Source organism: Mixophyes fleayi, chromosome 4 (genome assembly GCF_038048845.1).
Source record: "Mixophyes fleayi isolate aMixFle1 chromosome 4, aMixFle1.hap1, whole genome shotgun sequence".
NCBI lineage: Eukaryota > Metazoa > Chordata > Amphibia > Anura > Limnodynastidae > Mixophyes > Mixophyes fleayi.
This window is the reverse complement of record NC_134405.1, coordinates 275,943,238-275,965,021: the sequence shown is the minus strand read 5'-3', so window position 1 is coordinate 275,965,021 and position 21,784 is coordinate 275,943,238. Positions and strand designations below refer to the sequence as shown.

The 21,784-nt window shown below is 40.1% G+C and overlaps 1 protein-coding gene across 4 annotated transcripts in view; it reads right to left on the bottom strand.

The window, feature by feature from the left end:
- Window positions 1-21,784, bottom strand: part of LOC142152769 (rap guanine nucleotide exchange factor 6-like) — a 536,756-nt gene that overhangs the window by 335,470 nt on the left and 179,502 nt on the right. For all 4 annotated transcript variants that reach the window (XM_075209755.1, XM_075209754.1, XM_075209756.1 and 1 more), the window contains exons 7-8: window positions 4,725-4,889; window positions 3,865-3,972 (exon numbers count right to left, since the gene is read on the bottom strand). In XM_075209755.1, coding sequence (XP_075065856.1) covers window positions 3,865-3,972; window positions 4,725-4,889 — 273 coding nt within the window. The remainder of the gene's footprint in view (window positions 1-3,864; window positions 3,973-4,724; window positions 4,890-21,784) is intronic.

The window sequence follows — 21,784 nt, the reverse complement described above, 5'->3', positions numbered from 1 at the left end:
GTTGTATTTTATTGTGCATAACGTCTATGAAATGTTGCCTATAGCATCCAATCAGATTCTAGTAATCAGTTATTTAGTACATTCTACAAAATGACAGATAGAATCTGATTTGTTGCTCTTTGCAACATCTCCACTTTTTCAAACCTGCAGTTTTATAAATTTAACCCTAGGTGAGAAAGATTTACTGCTCTCTACCATTTGATTCTGTTGCCTTTTGTGTAAGCAGTGTTCTCCTGTTCCTATATTCCCAGCTTCCTGCAATGATATCCAGTCCAATAAAAAACAAGCTGGGTGACAGCAGAGAGAGATAGAGAGAGAATGAAGGACAGCCCATCCTCAACTCTTAATTCACACTGTGCATGCCCAGAAATGAACTATACGCCAGTGAATGCAAGACCATCCAATTAATTTTCAGACATAAAGGACACTTATGACAGCTGTCGAAGTCAGATAAATTGGATATGGTCATTTCAATTAACAACTTGATTGTCTTTGTCTGAAATTATGCGTATAGCATGCTATGGCGTGGAGGAGGGAATTAAGCCGCAACACGTGGCAAACACTTTTACACACATTCACACCAACATGCACACTTGTAATTAGCTCACAATAATAGTTGCAACACATAGTTTTTTATACTGAAATATAACAGAGTTTATGTTGAAATATAATGTTATATACATGTTAGTGAGATCGAAGGTTCAGGTTACAGGAAAACATATTGTGTTTGGTATCATTCTAATCCCCTATTGATCTGCAGTGGTCCGGTTCATTCGCTGAAAGGATCGCACATTGCGTATGCAAGGTATTAATGATAGGGAATAAATTATTAGAATGATATTGTCTGAGTAATGTGAAGAGACCAGTTTGAACCAGTTCTTAGCGGGAAAACTAAGTATGCATCTTCTGGAGAAGTCAAGCCCACTCCTAGATGGCATCGTTTGAACTGGCCAATGACCTGCATTACACTGGATCTTCCTGAAGTCTGGACCTATGGAAGCAAGCCACATCATCTGTATTGTTTCAATGTATTCACTGACTGTATATAAGCAGGAGCTCTGGAATCAGTAGTCAGACTACTTGACTACAGCCTTCAGACCTGAATGACTGTACACTGGATCCAGAGCGCGTGCTAAAAGAAAAGGCTGTACTTATTTTATTCTGACTTGTTATTCTGCTACTTTTGGCTATTAAATCACATTGTGCTTTGGAACCACACGATCGCATCGACAATCGTTATTGGATAGCAACTAGACATGCATAACACAGCCTATGATTTCATGGGTGGAACAAGGAGGGGAATGGGAGTATGCATGTAGTCAATGTACAGTAAGGACATGCCAAGCTCAAACCAATGCAATAGCGTCTGGTTCAAGCATTCGGTAGTTCCAAGGTGTTTCTCTGTTGTATCACTTGCACCAGCTACAGGTCAGGTGTAAGTGCAGTGATAGTGATGATGGTCATGTATGCATGCTAGATCATGTGTTTGCAATCTAGACCAACTGTAAAAATGCATTTTATAACATTATATAGCATTAATAACATTAATAATATCCTGGTATTTCATGGGGAAAAATTACATGTTTTTTCATTAATTACTACATTATGAACAGGTCACAATAATTGAATAATTAAAATACATTTTTTACTCTGCGTTCTGCACGAACTTTAGATTCCACATATGTATTGCAGTGTTTTGTGTCTGTCTCAATGCGGCAAGTGCCATATAAGCAGAGCGTACCTAGACCCATATTCAACAAGAGATGCTTCTTCAGATTCACTGGTAGTGGAATATTGATGTGTGCATGCACAATTTACGCACATTTCAGAAAAAAACGCACAAAATACGTTCATTTAGCTTGCCTTAATGAATCATGCCCTCAGTGAGCAAACACTTAAAAGCAAATAACAGAAAAACTGGAAAGTTGAGAATATGAATGGTTTACCTTATTCTGTGTTAATTAAAGGGAAAGGTTCTCTTTTAAGTGGAACTACAACCCAATAAATGGAAATTGCTATTTTTAAACATCATGTAAGAAGCATTTTGTTTCAAGTATTTTTTTTTGTTAGAACTGGTCAAAAACATACAATAATAAACAGGTAATATAACCGAAGCAATAATGTTTTTAAAAGTCAATAAGATCATGTTTCTGAAATATTTAAAGATATTTACTCAATTTTGGCAGGAAGGAGGCTTAATCATGTCAGAGGGGTAACAGGATAAAAGGGAAAAATAAGAAGACAGTGGTCAGACTTGTAGTTTAAGGTTTAGCAGAGGACAGGCTCATTTGTGATGATAGTTAATCATGCATACATGGATCCATTATTCAACCAAGCAGGTTGGTGTAAATGATTATTCATTGTGAGGAAGAGAGGCAGAGTTAACAGTGTAGATTCTTAGAGGGAAGTGCAGGATATATCCTAGCTGGAATTATATCTAAGATTCACCATCTCCAAATAGCCATGGGATCTAGACATGCCTGAATATATGTCCCTTATCATGTTATTTGCTCCATGGCTGTTCCTGAGAGTATGTCAGGAGTGATTTGCTCCGGTTCCTGGCTAGCACACATTTATCTGATGCCAGGACACTGGAGACATGTTTTTTGGAGTAATTACTAAGGTTCAGGGGAGGGTAGCAAAGAAAAATTGATGGGAATTTATGAATCAGGGCTTCCAACATAGAAACCAAGAGGCTATGTCCCTTTCCTATCCCTGCACGTGTCGGCTATGGATAGGGCCATGTAAATCGAGGAATAGACAGACATTTTTGTTGATGATATTTCAAATGGAGCCATTGATCTTGCATGACAAAATCAACAGCAACCTGAGGCCTGCCTGGATCCAACTAGATAATCTACCATGAGAGCCTGCTGGAGGAAAATTTGGGTTCTCCCAGATGTTGGTTATGGGAAAGTGGGGAGTGGTTAGATTACAGCTGAAAGCATACTGATCCCAGAGTTAGATTCAATGCCAAACCAAGAAAACTTGCTTGGGTGGAAATAGGAGGCCAAAATTTGGGAGAAATGAGCTGCCCGATAGTAGGAATTAACATTCAGGAGTCCACTCCCCCTCTAGCAATGGCTTTTTGAAGGATTTTTATGGAAATTCTTGGAAGAATAGAATTCAAAATGATTTGTAAGAAAGTTTTTGGACATTTTTTAACAAAGTACGTGGGACATCTAAAGGGAGCATTTGGAAAAGGTCATGTAGTGATGACACTCATTTTAACTGTAAAGATCCTACCCAGCCATGAAATAATCAGGCAATTTCAGGAGACCAATTCAGTCTGGAGCTTAGTGAACGTCCAGGAGAACCTATTGAAAGCTTTTTAGAGAATAATTTTTCGATCTACGGCCTGCCATATGTTATCCCTTGCCTGACACCCAAGGACAAATCCAAACTGATCAACATGGACCGAGGACGAGAGGACCTGATTTCAGTGCTTAGCTAGTATATTTCCAAAATCTTGATATGATTGATAAAAAGGCAGATTGGCCTATAGTTGGCACAGCTGTGGGGGTCATTATCCTACTTGTGAAATACCACTATCCTAACCTCAGGCATCTCCCTAGGGAACATATTTTTATTTATTTTTTTAAAGTTGCAGTCTACAAACAATAACTTGATAAGGACAATATATTATAAGAATGATGCTTTATATTGCAAGCCTTGTAGAAGTAAACTTCAGCCCACCACCATAGGGGCTCTTGAGTATAAAATTAACTTATCATAAGATAATGTGATTAGTTTCCAATGTATATCAGTTCTGGTATAGAACAGAAAATATTGAGCATCCCTAGAAAGCACTGTCATCAAAAGTACAATTTGTACAATTTTGAGATTACAAAAAAACGGACTTACCGTATCTTCAAGATTTTTTTCAAATTCCTCCAGAAATCTGGTCATAGCACAATCCCCTTCAAAATCATTGAAATGATTGTTCACCCAAAGTAATACAACCCTGGTTACCTATGACAGTGCATAATAATTACTTTCATTATTATCATTTTGCAGTTCGTTCTGCATCACGACCATATAGTATATATATATATATCAACATTATTTGGGGGAAGTGGGGGATGTAAGGGGAGATAGGGCAGAAGAAAAGATTAAATGAGAGGCAGTGGAAAATGACATTAAGCCAAAGAAGCAGGGGAATGAGATTCACGGGTGTTAAGGACTAAAAACTAAGGAAGGAACCAGAGCCAACAGGGAAAGCAGATGATCAGAGAGAGGTGAGAGAATTGAGATAAGAGGCAAGAGTTGAGTTGTATCAGGGGCCCTGGACCAGACTAGCCTGAATCCAGCAGCAACACAGACAAAATCAGGAGGTCATAGATAGTTGCCAATTAAAGGTAGGCTTAAGAATGCATATCTCCATTTTTATTACACATAATTGCGTTTTTCACTTTAAATGTGTAATGTAAATGTAGATTTTTTCATTGGCTACTGCCCCACATAGCTACATATCATTAGGTAGGCCCCAATCTTTGGTTCGTCCTGTTGGCCTTTCATGACCCAGTCTGACACTGCTTGTGTACCTTTGCTCCAGGCAAATCTATTTACTCTATTTATCAGGTTTATCAAAATACAGACGTGAAAATGCAATTTTGTGTATGAAAATGCTCCTATATAGTTTCAATTCTAAATGAGGTCTAAGAGTGTTTAATTATAAAAATTTAACTGACAAGTGAATATGTAAAGTCTTTAGAATCATTAACCTTGTCCCGAAGACTATCTAACTGAAACCATTCCAAAAGTTTGTCTCCAACTTCCAATGGGCTTGAAAGGAATGTCCTGTAAGTTAGAAGGAAATCCTCTATATATGTTGGGTCAACAATTGACTGCTCTTCAATCAAGTGCAAGATAAGTCTTTCAGGTGTTCCCTAAAATAAAAAAATACATAACATGTAATATTTGTAATTAAGCATGTGTCCCAATGAATAGCCATTTTACCATACCAACCCTATTTTTTGTATCAGTTTATTCATCTATTTCCTCCTCCTCTGCCACCACCGCATTAAAGGCAAACAAGAGAAAGAAAACAGGGAAAGTAAGCATTCTTGTAATGTTAAAAATAGCAGCTTCCAATCTACCTTCAGTGCGCACCTTAATGTCGGACTCTGTCTTCCAGCTTGTAAACAGAATTACTGGTGCTGCTGTCACTTCATGAGCTGACAGCATCAGTGAGTGAGTCCCAAGACATAGTGGCACACTGGTGCCATCCCTTTCACTTCTTGACTCAATTATTTCTGTCCCAGCAGCAGCTGAGGACAGATCAGTGTCATGAATTTTACATGAACTATATAAAATACACCATTCTGGGCTCACTATTATTTGTCATAATATGTATTGGGGACTCTACTGTGTGGCATAATATAATCTGGGTGGAGTACTGTGTGGCATAATATGAACTGGGGGCACCACTGTGTGGCATCATATGATATGGGGGCACTATTGTATGGCATTGTATGGAATAATATGAACTGTGTGGCATAGTATGAACTGGGGACAAATATATTTAAATAGGCTTACTGTGATGTTCCATTGTTCCCTGACAAAGAAGAGTGTGTACAGTGGAAATAGGAGAAGATAGCAGGAGCCTGCTAGCCAGGTAAGTGAGGTGAGAGGGTTGGGGTGATAGATGGGGTAATTTAAGATATGGAGGAGATTGAGGGACATGATGATGACATAGCAGATTGATGACATGAAAATAGTGCTAGCTATGCCCCCTGGGTGGTACCAGACAATGCCCCTATGGCTGCACGTCTGAGCACCGATTATCCCCTCTCTAGATTTCAATGGGTACATATGTCAATTGATAGGGAAAAAAAATCATTGTTGTTTTGTGTTAATATGAGTGATAGGCCCAGGTGTGCAATATACCATTAGTGTATTAAAGGTTTTTTTTCTCCCTGTTTTTCTTACAAGCAAGGGCAGTTTTAAGGTCCTGACAGGCAAGAAGGTAGTGGAGACAAAAGGGTACAGAGCCTTGGGGTAAGGGGGAGGCAGAAGATATTTGACAGCTGTGAGGCATGAATATAAGAGGCAGATGTGAAATGGCAGAATGGGGGATTGGGGGACTTTAGATGTATATGACATAATGTGTATACAAAGTAGGCAGTGCATGAGGCAAAGGGCAAGAGTCATGATATAAAATTAGCAGATGGCACATAAATTAAACAAAGTGTAGAATAATTAAAGCAGACTGATTAGGGACAAATGTGTCAGCAACTTTTGAATATAATATGAGTGGAAGGATTAATGAGAAGCAACAATCATGGACACTATGGCTTCTCATTCTTCCTTCTTGTTACTCCTGTGTTGTGCAGCCATTTTAAACAAAAATGTACACCACTTTAGGTAGTGGTGTAGCTTTAAAGAAAAGCTGTTGCTTTAGAGAAAATGTGTTGTATTATGTTGTTTTGTTTTTTTTACACACAGTAGTACCTTGTGCACTCTTGTGCTTGTGAGGGAGAGGAGCTGCAACTTAGGGAGGAAGCCACCTGGGAGTAAGAATACAACAAGATGTGGGATAAATCTAAAGCCAAGTCACGCAATCAGCATACAATGCACTATATTTTACTCTATGCACTAGATGATTGGTTTTTTACACTTTTAAAAAACACATCCTTAAAAATAAGCAAAGAATTCTTGTCAGAATTCCCAAAATGAAGATCACTTAGATAGCGTAAGAGGAACTAACTGGTTTACTAGTAACACAGGTACACAGGTTAGGTTGCAATAAAGGGTGTGGCAACAAGTACAGCAGGATATGGCAGTTATACCATTAGATAACTAGGGAAGCCACAGATGTAGAGAATGGTCAATAATATAGTTCAAAGAGTCAATGGTGAGAAGCCGAATGACAAGGTCTGGTTCAGAGGCTGAAGACGCAGGATAAACCGCGTTTGTCAGGATAACTCAAGAGACACGAGACACCAGACGAGTCATGGATGTCAGGATTCAAGACACTCAGGAGACACAAGGCACCGGAGGAGTCACGGTTGTCAATACTCAGGTTACTCAGGAGGCACAAGGCACAGGAGGAGTCACAAGTGTCAGGACCCAGGATACTCAGGAGACACAAGGCACCTAAGGAGTCATGGGTGTCAGGACCCAGGTTACACAGGAGGCACAGGTAGGCCGACAGCCAGGAGAACGGATCAGACATGCTGGTGTAACTACTGCAGACACAGTAGTTAGCTGGATAGTTGCTACAGACTGTAGAAAATGGATTGCTAGGGGAGCAATACACTGCAGACAGTACCACAGAAGAGTCAAACAAGCCAGGGATCAAAGCCAGACGTTATTCCATGATACTAGGGAGAAGCAAGTGCGGTGTCACAACAAAGCCGAGTCAGGGGTCACAGGAAGAGTTGTCAAAACCGAGGGACAAGCAGAGGTCAAAACCAGGAAATCATTCAACGATAACACACAGGAGAACCAGCAGAGGTAAAAGGCAACAATTGAGCTGGCAAAGACTGCTGGGACAGGCAGACTTTGTTAGGCCAGGCCATGGACAGGTGCTAAGCATCCCGGAGTAACGAGCTTAGCTCTGGCAGGTAGGAGAGCAGTCCAAGTACCACAGTGGCCCCTTTAGTGGACCAGTGGTACTGCAGGCTGGATACATATAAAGGCAAAGTCCAGCATAGTCCTTGGTGGACAGAAGCTGCAGGAGGCAGATCGTGACAGTTCTCTATTTTAGTATTGCAAATTTCATAGGGTTTCTCATACCACTAACTAATATTCAATGACATCCAATAAAATATATGAATCAAATGATATGTGATTTATTGAATCAACAATTTGGTCAGTGTTTTGGAATCTTGACAATTTTAGATGGTGACTGAAATTTCAGTGCCTGGGACGTGTGTGCTGTTGCCTTATATATATCCATTATCTCATACAGACTGGCACTCACACTAAAACCTGAACAAATAACCTGGTGCCTTTCCAAATCTTCATTGTGCACTGTCAGGCGCCGTTCCTCTACCATTCTGGGATGGCCTCATTTCAAGAGCCCTGCTGCATCTGATTGCTGGGCAACCAGACACGATGCTTCCGACTCCCCTGCCGGACTTTCTGCTAGGCAACGGGACGCTATTGGAAGCTCCAGTGGTGCTTAATGATGCCAAGCCACCGGTGCTAGTCTTTGGATTAGGACACTATTTAAAACTGTCTTTGGCACCAAACTGGTGCCAGAGTAATGGATCCCCCAGCTCCAGTATTTTCTGTATTTCCTGTGATTAATCTACAGTGTATGATTTTGGCTTGCTCCTGACGATTCTCTCTCTGGTGGCTGAGTAGGAGGACCGTGAGCTGCATGTCATCTACAGTAAAACCCATACCTCCTTGCGGGAGTCCCTGGAGAAAACTGGAGGCATGCTAGACTCCGCACCTCCCACTGGAGCTGTGCCAACACCAGCAGGTACATTCCAGTCACTGACATGCACAAACTCCAAGGATGGCTATCACTCAGGGATTTTAGTGGACCCCAGTAGTTTTAGGGATTTTGATAGTGTAAAATTAATTATTAAATTACGATGCAATTTAACAATATATAGTATGTAAAATAAAAGATATTAAATGATGCAAGGTTAACTGTCCTGCATTCCCCACCTTTCCTGTTTCCAGTTACATCTCCCTTGGGTCCCACCACCTCTCCCTCATGTTTCCTGTATTACTTCACCTTTTCTTAATGTCACCCACATGCTTTTAAGTTTTCTGTATATACTTATAATTTGCTTTATTTTTCTTGTGTCACTTCAATGTTGTATAATGTCATCCCTTATACTGTGATATATTCCCAATAACTTATAAATAAAATTTGCAAACAATAATTATTTCAATTATAATGGTAATTTCTATATTCAAGAAAAAGGTACAGAGATGGGCACTAGGTTTGCTCTAAGTTAAGCAAATTTACTTATGAGTTTTTGGAAGAATACTAATGTTTGGAGCAGCCTGCTTCATTAAGGCATTCAAAGCAAACATTGTGCACTTTTTAAAAACGCACGTAATTCGGGCATAGACATATTCAATTTTAAGCGGATCCGAAAAGACATCTCTTCTCGAATACAGGTCTAGGTACACTCTACTCTGACAGATATAATATACTGCAAGATATGTCCATTCAATATGTGGGATATAAAGTCATAACAGATTGCACAGAAACCTGATAATAATATCGTCATTAACGAAAAAAGATTTTTTTTAAAAAGTTTTTTTTTTCCATTTTTTGGAATGACATACATTTATTAGGATGTTATTAATGGCTACGGTACATAAAATTGATATTTTAGGTTCAGTATGCATGCTAGAACAAGTGTTTGCAATCAAGAGCAAGGGTAAAAATCAATTTTATGTACCGTAGCCATTAATAACATCCTAATAAATGTATTATCTCCCAATGAAAATGGAGGCTCTTGTATGTGTCCTTTGCATTTGAAGATGAATTGCATATTAAAAAACATAGAAACATAGAATTTGATGGCAGATACGAACCACTTGGCCCATCTCTACCCAAATTTTAACCTATAGCAACCTCAAACCCTATTTGATCCATAGTTCTTTGTAAGGATATCATTATGTCTATCCTAAGCATGTTTAAATTGCTCTACTGTATTAGCCTCTACTGCCTCTGATGGGAGGCTACTCCTTTAACCCCTTCTATGAAGTAATTTTTCCTCAAAGTTTCCTCTGAACCTACTTCCATCCAGTTTCATTGCATGTCCTCGTGTTCTAATACTTCTCTTCCTTAGAGGAACATTTCCCTCCCTTACCTTGTTAAAACCCTTGATATATTTGAAAGTTTTTATTATGTCCCCCTTTTCCCCACTTTGCTCCAAGCTTTAAATATTAAGATCTTTTATTCTTTCCAGGTAAGTTTTGTGATGTAGGTACCATTTGTTGCCCTTCTTTGTAAAGTCTCCAATGTATTTATATCCTTCTGAAGATATGGCCTATAGCGGTCACTGACATATAGTCCATTTCTGGTCAGGCCCAGTGGCGATTTTGCGCAAAATATGGCACCTATCACATTTACGTTCCTTAATGAATTAAGCCCTTAATGTCCTGGTGGATTGCTACACATGGCATACGGCGATCGCAAGGTAAAATACACACGTACACACTCGCATTACAACATTTAGTTATTTATATAATTCATATTCATATTGGTTCCGTTACACTGTAATTTATGAGCAGATAGTATTTGGTTTATTATTAAACCCCTATTCATCAGTAGCTGTACGGTTCTATCGCCGAAGAGATCGCATATTGCATACTTTAGTTATTAAAGTTAGGGAATAAATAGCCAGATTGATATCAGAATGTGAAATGCTAATGAACTCATTGTAACTGGAGCACATCTCCTGGAGAGATGACCCCCACCTTTGGATTCCTTAGTCTGAACTAACCTATGACCTGTTTACCCTGGACCCACCCAAAGTCTGGACCTATAGAAGCAAGCCACGTGTTTTCTATTGTTCACTCTGTAACACTAAATGTATATATGATCATAGCTGCTCTCCCAGTGTTCAGTCTACTCTGACCACAGTTATCTAAACAGATATACTGTTCACTGGGACCCGTGGAAGCGCAGCGAAGCGCATGCAATACGAGCGCGGTATGTATGTATCTTTTGGTATTGGCTGTACTGTACTGTATTATATTACAATCATGTATTGAACTTTTAAACTTTTTACATCTGCTAAAATAAATCACTTTGTGCGTTAGAAACACAATACAATCGCTTGGGCAATGCTTATTTGAAAACGATAGAATTACTTTAATAGGATATATAGAGATAAAATTTTATTTTTTTGGAAAGGGGTTAGCGAAGATTTGGAAATCGTCTGTTCTTATTTAAAAAAATAATGAATGTAATATCTGCCTTACTTTCCAAATTAAATTCTATGCAGTTAACTTTTTAGATTTCACCCCTATGTGGAAAATGGACATATCCACGTGAGCAATTATATTAAACCCAAAGACTCTATATAACTCTTATATTGAAGGCTTCTGTAGGCATCATCAGACGTGGCTATAATATATTCCAATTGAAAAATTTAAGACATATGAGAAATTACTCTGAAAATAAAAAGTTTAATGAACAACCTAAAAGTATTATAGAAAGTTTTGTAGAAAAAAGGTACTCAAGTCATGAAGTTAAGAATGCGCTAGAAAACATTAACAAAATAGAGAGAGATACTTTACATACTTCGCCAATAAAAAAATAATCGTTCTAAACTTACTGGTTATGATTTAGCTTTTAATACACAGTTTAATTCTCAGCATAAAGCCATAGACTATATTTTCGGAAAGCACTGAAAGATATTGTTGAAAGACCACATTCTAAAAAAATTCCTACCCGATATACCAAAATTCATCTACAGGAAAGCACCAAGCTTAAATAATTAATTAATAAAAAGTGCTAAGACTAATGGAAAGAAGGAGAACCTGTAAAAATTATAAAAATAAATTAGTTAAATCTGAGGTGAAAAGAAATATGAAAAATGTTATCTATGTTTTAGATGCAGTGGCTGCCTTTTTCGTGTAATCAAAAATCACACCTACTTCAGATATGCCTAGGAGAACATAATAGAAATATTGAAAAGGGAGTGGAGGGCCACACTCTATTAATGGCCACTTTAAAAGCCAACATGAGTGTTTTGAGAGATATATAGTAATTATTTGGAAGATAACAGCAATAAAAGAGAATTGGAGAAAAAGGGATATAGAAATCAGGTTAGCCAGTTTAGAAATGAAGTGTATTTAAACATTGAGTACAGAAGGCTTAAACCTAGATTTTGAATTGAAATGGTTCCTTTCATATTTCCTTTTTTGATTGGAGTGAGGATCGTTACGGAATAATATTACTATACATTTTATTATTATTTTTTTTCAATTAGTGGATGACAGTATCAATGTTTTAATTTTGAGTGTATATGATTTATTTAATATTGATTGTTATGTGATTGTAGATTATTTGTATTATTATTATTATGATTTATGTTATTTAATATGATTTAGTTATCATGTTTACATGTCGGAGATTTTGCAAGTTCGGGTTTTGAAATAATAGTGCTGGTATCTTTCTTGTGTGGAGGACAAGCACAATCCCGCTTTTCTATTTTAAGAGTAGAGATTCAGCTTTTGAATTAGTAAGGTGCCTTGGTCCATATAGGACTCTGGTTTCTCTGTGAAGAATATATGCTAAGGGATTTTGCACCAGTCAAAACTCATTGGCGGGGGATCAAAAACAAGACATTTGCTCCTATGAACAGATCAGCCACAGACTGGTTCAGCATACCTGTGTCCGATTCCTGTGAATGGTGTACTTTCTCACAATATATATATATATATATATATATATATATATATATATATATACATATATATATATATATATATATATATATATATATATATATATATCTATATATATATATATATATATATCATCACCATTTATTTTTATAGCGCCACCAATTACGCAGCGCTGTACAGAGAACTCACTCACATCAGTCCTTGCCCCATTGGGAATTAAACTCATGACCTTGGTGCTGTGAGGCAGAAGTGCTAACCACTTAGCCACTATTCTGTGCATATATATATATATATATATATATATATATATATATATATGTATATGTATATGTATAGATATGTATATGTATAGATATGTATATGTGTATATATATGCATATACATATATATATATATATATATATATATATATATATAAAAGAAAAATGGAGGAGGAGGCGCACAATAGTGTGGTATATTGGTATAATATTGGGATCACACAAGAACCCACAATAGGACCGGAAACACCAGTGGAGAGGAAACCAGGAAACAAAAACTGTAATATAACATCCAATGTGTAGATGTAGAATTCAAGTTACAGCTTATTCTCAAACAAAGTCACAGTGGGTGAACTCGCAGTATTTCCATATAGTATATGTGAAACACCCAGGACACACTTATGCAGATGTATGCGTACCAGATAGCAAAACTATTAAGCTTTGTGTACGTAGATATCCTTCATCTGGTCACAAACGGGTCACACGACTGGATACATAACTGTCAGCCTGTTCTTGTCACCACCTGTGGCTGTTAAAGAAACCAACATACATCTGCATAATTGGGTCCTGGGTGTTTCACATATACTATATGGAAATACTGCGAGTTCACCCACTGTAACTTTGTATTATATACTACACTATTGTGCGCCTCCTCCTCCATTTTTCTTTTATAGGTTATTTCCATGCTACACCGCTTGGTAAAGAGGATTGGCAGCCGCCTGCACATGGGAAGTGTCTATTGAGAAGAATATAGACTTTATACTGGACTATTGGTGATTTGTTACAAGCGCCAATTGTTGTATCTTGTAATTTTAAAATATATATATATATATATATACACATATATATATATATATATATATATATATATATATATATATATATATATATTCCATAGACAAAAAAACCTTACGGTTTAACATGTTCGATTAAGGTTCCTTACACACCATCTAAAATGTCAAAAATACTATTGAAACTCTTTCACTCAAACTCCAAAAAGCAATGAAATTACGACGATTAAAGCAGAAGCCTTAATAGATGTGCTCCTTGAGTAAGACAGACATGGTATGCCATCACATCCTGTGGTTAGCTGCAGATTAAGCACTATCATGTATGAGATTGCTGTCACTCACAAAATGGTGGATCTGCTAATTCACAGATTTGTGTGTTCAATGGAATACACACATAAAGTACTATTACATTTTCTTAGTTTAGCTTTATCGTAATTTAGGGCGTGGGTGTCTTAGAAAGAGACAGTAGAGCAACTTCATAAAAAATAAGAACTACAAAATCCCTACAGAGCATTTCTCTCTCCAAGACTGTGCCTGCTTATTAGAGATACCTGCAGAACATAGCTCATCACCAAACATTATCTGCTCCCGAAAGATCCCTGCAGAGCATTCCTCCACCCAAAACACTTCCTGCAGCTGACAGACCCCTGCAGAACATCATTACACTCAACATACTACCCCCTCCTGACAGATCCCTGCAGAGCATTCCTCCCACCAACACTGTACCTGCTCCCATCAGATGCCTACAGAATATCCCTCCTCCTGAAACACAATACTTGCTCCTGACATACCCCTGCAGAGCATTTCTACCTCCAAGACTGTGTTTGCTTCTAAAAGATACCTGTAGAACTTAGCTCATCACCAAACAGTATCTGCTCTCAAAAGATCCCTGCAAAGCATCCCTCCATTCAACATACTACCGCTCCTGACAGATCCTTGTAGAGCATTCCTCCCTCCAATATTGTGCCTAATCCTAAAAGATATCTGCAATACATTCCTCCTCACCAAATATTTTCTCTCACATGCCACTCCCTGACCATAAGCTTATAATATCAGCCCTGCACACCAGCTATTCTATCACAAGCCACCTCATAACCAACAGCTTTTCGCTCACTTTACCCCATGTCTACCAGCTTTTCCCTCACATGCCACCCAACTCACCAGCTATTCTCTCACATTCCAACCTCTGCTCTGCCAGTGACAACTTCCCAACACAGAGAGCCATCCTCTGGTCCCTGCACAACACAGAAAGCCATCTTCTGACCCTGCACAGCAGAGAGAGCCATCCTCTGGCCACTGCACAACACAGAGAGCCTTCTTCTGACTGCTCCACATTAAATAGAGCTATCCTCTGACCCCTCCACATTACATAGAGCCATCCTCTGACCCCTGCACAACACAGAGAGCCATCCTCTAACCCCTGCACAATACATAGAGCCATCCTCTGACCCTGTACAACACAGAGAGCCATCCTCTGGCCCCTGCACAATACATAAAGCCTTCCTCTGACCCCTGCACAACACAGAGAGCCATCCACTGACGCCTGCACAACACAGAGAGCCATCCACTGACGCCTGCACAATATATTGAGCCATCCTCTGACCCCTGCACAATACATAGAGCCATCCTCTGACCCCTGCACAACACAGAGAGCCATCCTCTGACCCCTGCACAACACAGAGAGCCATCCTCTGACCCTGCACAACACAGAGAGCCATTCTCTGACCCTGTACAACACAGAGGTCATCCTCTGACCCCTGCAGAATACATAGAGCCATCCTTTGACCCATGCACAACACATAGAGCCACCCTCTGACCTCTCCACATTACATACAGCCTTCCTCTGACCCGTGCACAATACATAGAGCCATCTTCTGACCCCTGCACAACACAGAGAGCCATCTTCTGACCCCTGCACAATACATAAAGCCTTCTTCTGACCCCTACACATTACATAGAGATATCCTCTGACCCCTCCACATTACATAGAGCCTTCCTCTGACACTTGCACAATATATAGAGCCATCCTCTGACCCTGCACAATACATAGAGTCATCCTTTGACCCTGTACAATACATAGAGCTATCCTCTCACCCCTCCACATTACATAGAGCCTTCCTCTCACCCCTGCACAACACAGAGAGCCATCTTCTGACCCCTGCACAATACATAAAGCCTTCTTCTGACCCTACACATTACATAAAGATATCCTCTGACCCCTCCACATTACATAGAGCCTTCCTCTGACACTTGCACAATATATAGAGCCATCCTCTGACCCTGTACAATACATAGAGTCATCCTTTGACCATGCACAATACATAGAGCTATCCTCTCACCCCTCCACATTACATAGAGCCTTCCTCTCACCACTGCACAACACAGAGAGCCATCTTCTGACCCCTGCACAATACATAGAGATAGCCTCTGACCCCTCCACATTACATAGAGCCTTCCTCTGACACTTGCACAATATATAGAGCCATCCTTTGACCTTGCACAATACATAGAGCCATCCTCTGACTCCTGCACAATACATAGAGCCATCCTCTGACCCATGCACAAAACATAGAGTCATCCTCTGACCCCTTCACAGCACAGAGAAACTATAGTAGCAAACAATCGTGGGAATTACAAAGATGGGCCCCCGTTGGGTGAAGAACTGAAAATTTCAATCAACAATGGGTCCCCCCTGGACAAAGAAATGAACAGATTACAAGCATGGATATTTAGAATTACAAATTTATTTTGGAGTTGGTTTACAGCCATTTTTGGATTGAAAGCTGCAGATAAAAGGAGAAAACTTCATTGGTGAGTATTAGGGAATTTATTATTTTTAATAAAAATATGTTGCATCAATGAGGATGTTTACTGTATTTATTGTGGTTTTATTATTTCTAATAAATCCTAGTGGTTGTAATGAGGGTGTGGTTTTGTAAACATTTTGTTTTGTGGAACTACAGGTCCCAGCCAGCCGTGGGTGTCAGGGCATGTTGGCACTTGTGGTTCTCCAAATGCCAACATTCCCTGACTGCCGTGGGTATGCTGGTGCTTGTAGTTATACAAGTAGCAGCATGCCCACACTATTTTGGGCAACCTGGCTAGCTGGGACTTGTAGTTCCACAAAACAAAATGGCATCAGTTCGTTTTTTTAACCATATATGTGCCGTTATTACCCTACACCAACCGCCCAGGGGTGTAGGAAGAGCCCTAGTGCTCTCAACACTGGGCTGGGTGTTCCTAGGGGAAAGGCCCGCTCGTTTTTTTTCGGCGGAGCCCACTCCCTAGGGAATCAGCCTGGGGTTGGTTAGTCATTATGGCAGCGGGACCCTTGCTGCGTGTCCCCCCTGCTATAGTGCCTCCAACCCCGGCTGGTTTGCCTACTGCTGGTTAAGTGAAAATCGGGGGAACCCCACGCACATTTTTTTCTGATTTTCACGGAACCAACAGTGGGCTGGCAGCATTAGGGGTAATAGTGAATAGAGGGGGGACACTACGCCTTTTTTTAAAAAAAAATCTCCCTAGAAAACAATATATATATATATATATATATATATATATATATATATATACGGGGAATTTTTTTTCTTTCCCCATATACAACACAGAGAGCCATCCTCTGACCCCTGCACAATACATAGAGCTATCCTCTGACCCCTGCACAATACATAGAGCCATCCTCTGACCCTGTACAACACAGAGTGCCATCCACTGACCCCTGAACAACACAGAGAGCTATACTCTGGTCCCTGCACAACACAGAGTGCCATCCACTGACACCTGCACAACAGAGAGAGCCATCCTCTGAACCCTGCACAATACATAGAGCAATCCTCTGATACCTGCACAATACATAGAGCCATCCTCTGACCCCTCTACATTACATACAGCCATCCTCTGACCCCTGCACAATACATAGAGCCATCCTCTGACCCCTGCACAACACAGAGAGCCATCCTCTGACCCCTGCACAACACAGAGAGCAATCATCTGTCCCTGTACAACACAGAGGTCATCCTCTGACCCCTGCAGAATACATAGAGCCATCCTTTGACCCCTGCACAATACATAAAGCTATCCTCTGACCTCTCCACTTTACAAAGAGCTTTCCTCTGACCCGTGCACAACACAGAGAGCCATCCACTGACCTCTGCACAATACATAGAGCCATCCTCTAAACCCCTGCGCATTACACAGAGCCATCCTCTGACCCCTGCACAATACATAAAGCCTTCTTATGACCCCTGCACAGCACAGAGAGCCTTCCTCTGACCCCTGCACAACACAGGGAGGCATCCACTGACTACTGCACAACAGAGAGAGCCATCCTCTGACCCCTGCGCAATACATAGAGCCATCCTCTCACCCCTGCTCAATATATAGAGCCATCCTCTCACCCCTGCACAATACAAAGAGCCATCCTCTGACTAGAAAACTATATATCAGAAATGAAAAAAATAAATATATATATGGGGAAAAAATAAAATGAGAACCCTATGGGGATCAAAACAATGAAATAAGCATATCAAAAGTTTTTATATGCTTATTTCATTTTTTTGAAACAAAAAGACAAAATATATATATATAATATATATAGAATTGAACCCACAACACTATGTTATCAGAACAGTGTATATCGGCGTTTCCCAAACTGGGGAGCCGCGGCGAGGACACAGGGGTGCTGCGGGCCAGCGGCGAGCAGGATGGACGGAGTGTGCAAGGTGGGGGGCGCCAAGCACTCTCCTCTGCCTGCCACCGTCCCCCCGCTTGTTCGCCGGCTGGCCGTTTGAATAAAGCTACAAAAAAAAACATAGAGAAAAAAAAAACTCCTCCCTGTCACGCCCGACATTTTCAATGAAGAGCAGTGCAGCGATGAGCGAAGACAGAAGACAGGAGACAGAAGGAGTAAACAACAGAAGAAAACAGAATTAAACGGGAGCAGAAGAAAGAAGTAAAAGGTAAGAAAAAGTTGAAGGGAGCAGATGAAAACAAAGCAGTGATTCTCCACGGGACACAGAGGGCTATAAATGTGCACAGATGGCTATGAATGGGCACAGAGGGCTGTGAATGGGCACAGATTGCCATGAATGGGCACAGAGGGGCCTTTGTACATATACAGCAATACTGTGGTGACACTATTCTGGGGTGCCACCCTGCACTGTTCCTGTTATTTGTGTGGTGTTGCTTCTGGGAAATGTGCAATTTTACTTCTTGTATAGAAGCTACACAGGATTTTACTTGAACTAATAATAATTATTTTTAGGTGATTGCTTCAGGATAGAATTATTTTCTTGCACCAAAAATGGAAAAATTTTTGAACATTGGATAGAAGCGTTCAAGTGAAGAAAAGGATGGCGAACCACACACCAGTGGCAAAGTCGTGAAGAAAAGGAAGCATCGCAGATACGACGATACTTACCTTGACTTGGGATTTACATCTGTCGATGTCAACCAGGAATAGAGGCCACAGTGTGTATTATTGATAAAGGGGTGAAGATTTTGCGTTCACCTTCTGATGGATGCAGGAGCTGCAAACAGGACCAGTGATCCCTCCCTAGTGATACAATAGCAAACAAAATTATCCTGTGCGCTCACTGGCTGAGTAATTAAGATACTAATATGTATTGTATGGTGTGGTAGTGGGTAACCTCTACTGATTAGAAAATACTCTATAGTATATAAGGTCTCGTTTATTGATCCCTATCCATATAATAACTGAGATAAGATAAAGGGCATTTGATAAAACAATTCTGGAACATATAAATACATGTACTTAAGCTGCGTTAAAATGTCCAAGTCAGGATAAAGCAGATAAATAAAACAATACTAAGCCTTATAAAATATATAATTGGATCCACTATTGGACAAGCTGGTTTGATAAATTATCACCTTTTAATTACCTATATATTTTTTTAACTAAAACAGAATAAAAACGGGTATCTACAATATACAGTGCTAGACAAATGCAGTTCAAAACAATTGAGACATCTATAGTGGTGTTGGCTGAAATCCCGAGGCTGGGATAATATTTACTATTGCCAATATAGTATATACAGATATCTCAATACAATCGTGCAGTGGTAATTGAGTCCAATGAATGAAAGTTCAGAATATAAATGATAATCGCGTATTGATGGATGGAACGGTAATATCAGTTGTTGCAGAAGTGTAGAGTTTCAGACCCAAAGTTCACTGCAGTATTTATCGTGGATGGTTAAATATGATGATTTATATCTTGGCTGGAACAATATTTTGATATTGCTGGGCACTAGGCGATTATGAATAGTAAACAGACCATCCTGTATCCAATAATATGGTCCCCCATACAACTAGGGCTTATACTTGCGGTTGGAGATGTAGTGTCCAGGCTTGGATATCCCGCTCTGGAGTGGGCGCGAGTGAGCGTATGTCAGTGTCCAGGTAGAATCCATGTTAGTGGGTGATCAGTCCCGCTACTGTAGAGATGGAGCAACGGTCCACGAGCAGCGTGCGGCACGCTTCCGGTTCTATCATCCGCGTCTGAAGTCACTTCTGGTCGGGTTGCTATTGGCCAATAGACGGATGAGGGCAGAGGCCCAATGCGTTTCGTCTTAGCAGACTTTCTCAAGGGAGATATTTCCAATACTAGTGGGTGTTCCTTTATAGAGCTTCTAGTGGTATAATAGTCTCTGATTGGGTGATAGCGCTGTTAATCTATCTATGGTCCATGGTGTGCCTAATCGTTCAATCATTTTGGCACTCAAACTTTATGAATCCTGGGAGCCATGATGCGAAATTAACCTGTAATATAATGGAATCAAACAGGAATATCTATCAAACCTTCTGGTTGCATACATATAGCATATATCTCGGGATAACTCATGTGATAGCCCGATCATATGCATAAAACAGATATATGTATGTCTGACAAATAAAAATGTTGTATAGATTTAAAGGTTACTAAATACATACATCTGCACATTATACACTCACGCAAGATGTATATATTTTAATGTACTAGTCTTGAATTGACAACCTTGGCATGCCTAAACAGTTTGTTTGTAAGGGTGTTTATAAGGATGATCTTCATGTGTACATATAGATTTGTACACATAGTAACTGGTCTATATGCTGGATGAAGTACACAAAAGTGTGTACAATAAATACAAATCTGTGCGTAGTTAAGGGCATATTAGTGATCTAATATATTCCCTGCATAAGTATGTACAATAAATACAAATCTGCGCATAGTTGAGAGCATAAAGTGATCTAATATATTCCCTGCATATAACAACACCCAATGCACGGGATGTTAACACTGTACCTCCATTATGTAATATATGTATATTGTCATGATATATTTGATGTATAACATTATGATGACAATGTAGGCAATATTACTATTATTGCCGGTAGGCTTCCTTGTACGATCACCTGCCCATATATGCCAGTATGAACAGTCCAAATGGAGAGGCGAGTTCCTACTGCACTAGGTGTTCTCGGGTAGTCTCCTATCCCGTTACTTACCTAGCTCCGCCTTGCTTGGCTTCCAAATTCGGGTGGGTTTGGGCATGGCCAGGGTGGTATGGCCGTAGGATTCGGACCTTTCCCATGGATAGATGAAACAATACCTGGCCTGGCAAGGTGTCGTACAGATGGCACTACCGTGGGAGGACAGCTCTATACATCAATGCAAGGTGAGGTCTAATTCTATGTTTAGTCCATTAGGAGTATGGGTTCTAACAAAATAAATAGCTTTGGATTCCTCCCTATTCAATTTGGGTATTATGTTACCCCCTCTCCAATTCTGGGTCACTTGTTTAATACCAATAAAGGTTGTGCCTTGATGGCTGCAGTTGTGGGTGTCCTTATAGTGTCTGGATAGGTGGTGGTTTTCGAATCCTATCCTAATATTTCTTAGATGTTCCCTGATCCTAATTTTGAGGGTCCTAATCGTTCTACCGATGTACTGTTTGCCGCATTGAAATTGCAGTAAATATACCACATTGGTACTATTACGAGTGATGAATTCTTGAATTTTAAAGATTTTCCCATTGGAGGTCGATATATATTCTAGGACAGGTTTAGTACTCCTGCATTGTAATGTTTTTGTCAGACGCCGTCCCTGCGCCTTCTCCTCGAGCAGGGACGGACGTCTGTCTCCAGAGCGCCCCGTTGCCAAGCAACGGGGACGCCTCTTCCGGCGACGAGGTGCGCAGACGCGCCCGTCGCCATAGCAACGGGACGCGTCTCCCTAGTTCCTGTCGGCGGTCAGAACAGCTGACCGCCGATCCCCTGCCCACCAATGAGGAAGCTTCACTTCCTATTTAAAGCCTGCTCTGACACCATTAGGGTGCCAGAGCAACTGGTTTAGTTAGTCTCAGTGTCCCTGTATAGTAACTTCTGGTTTCCTGTGTTTTG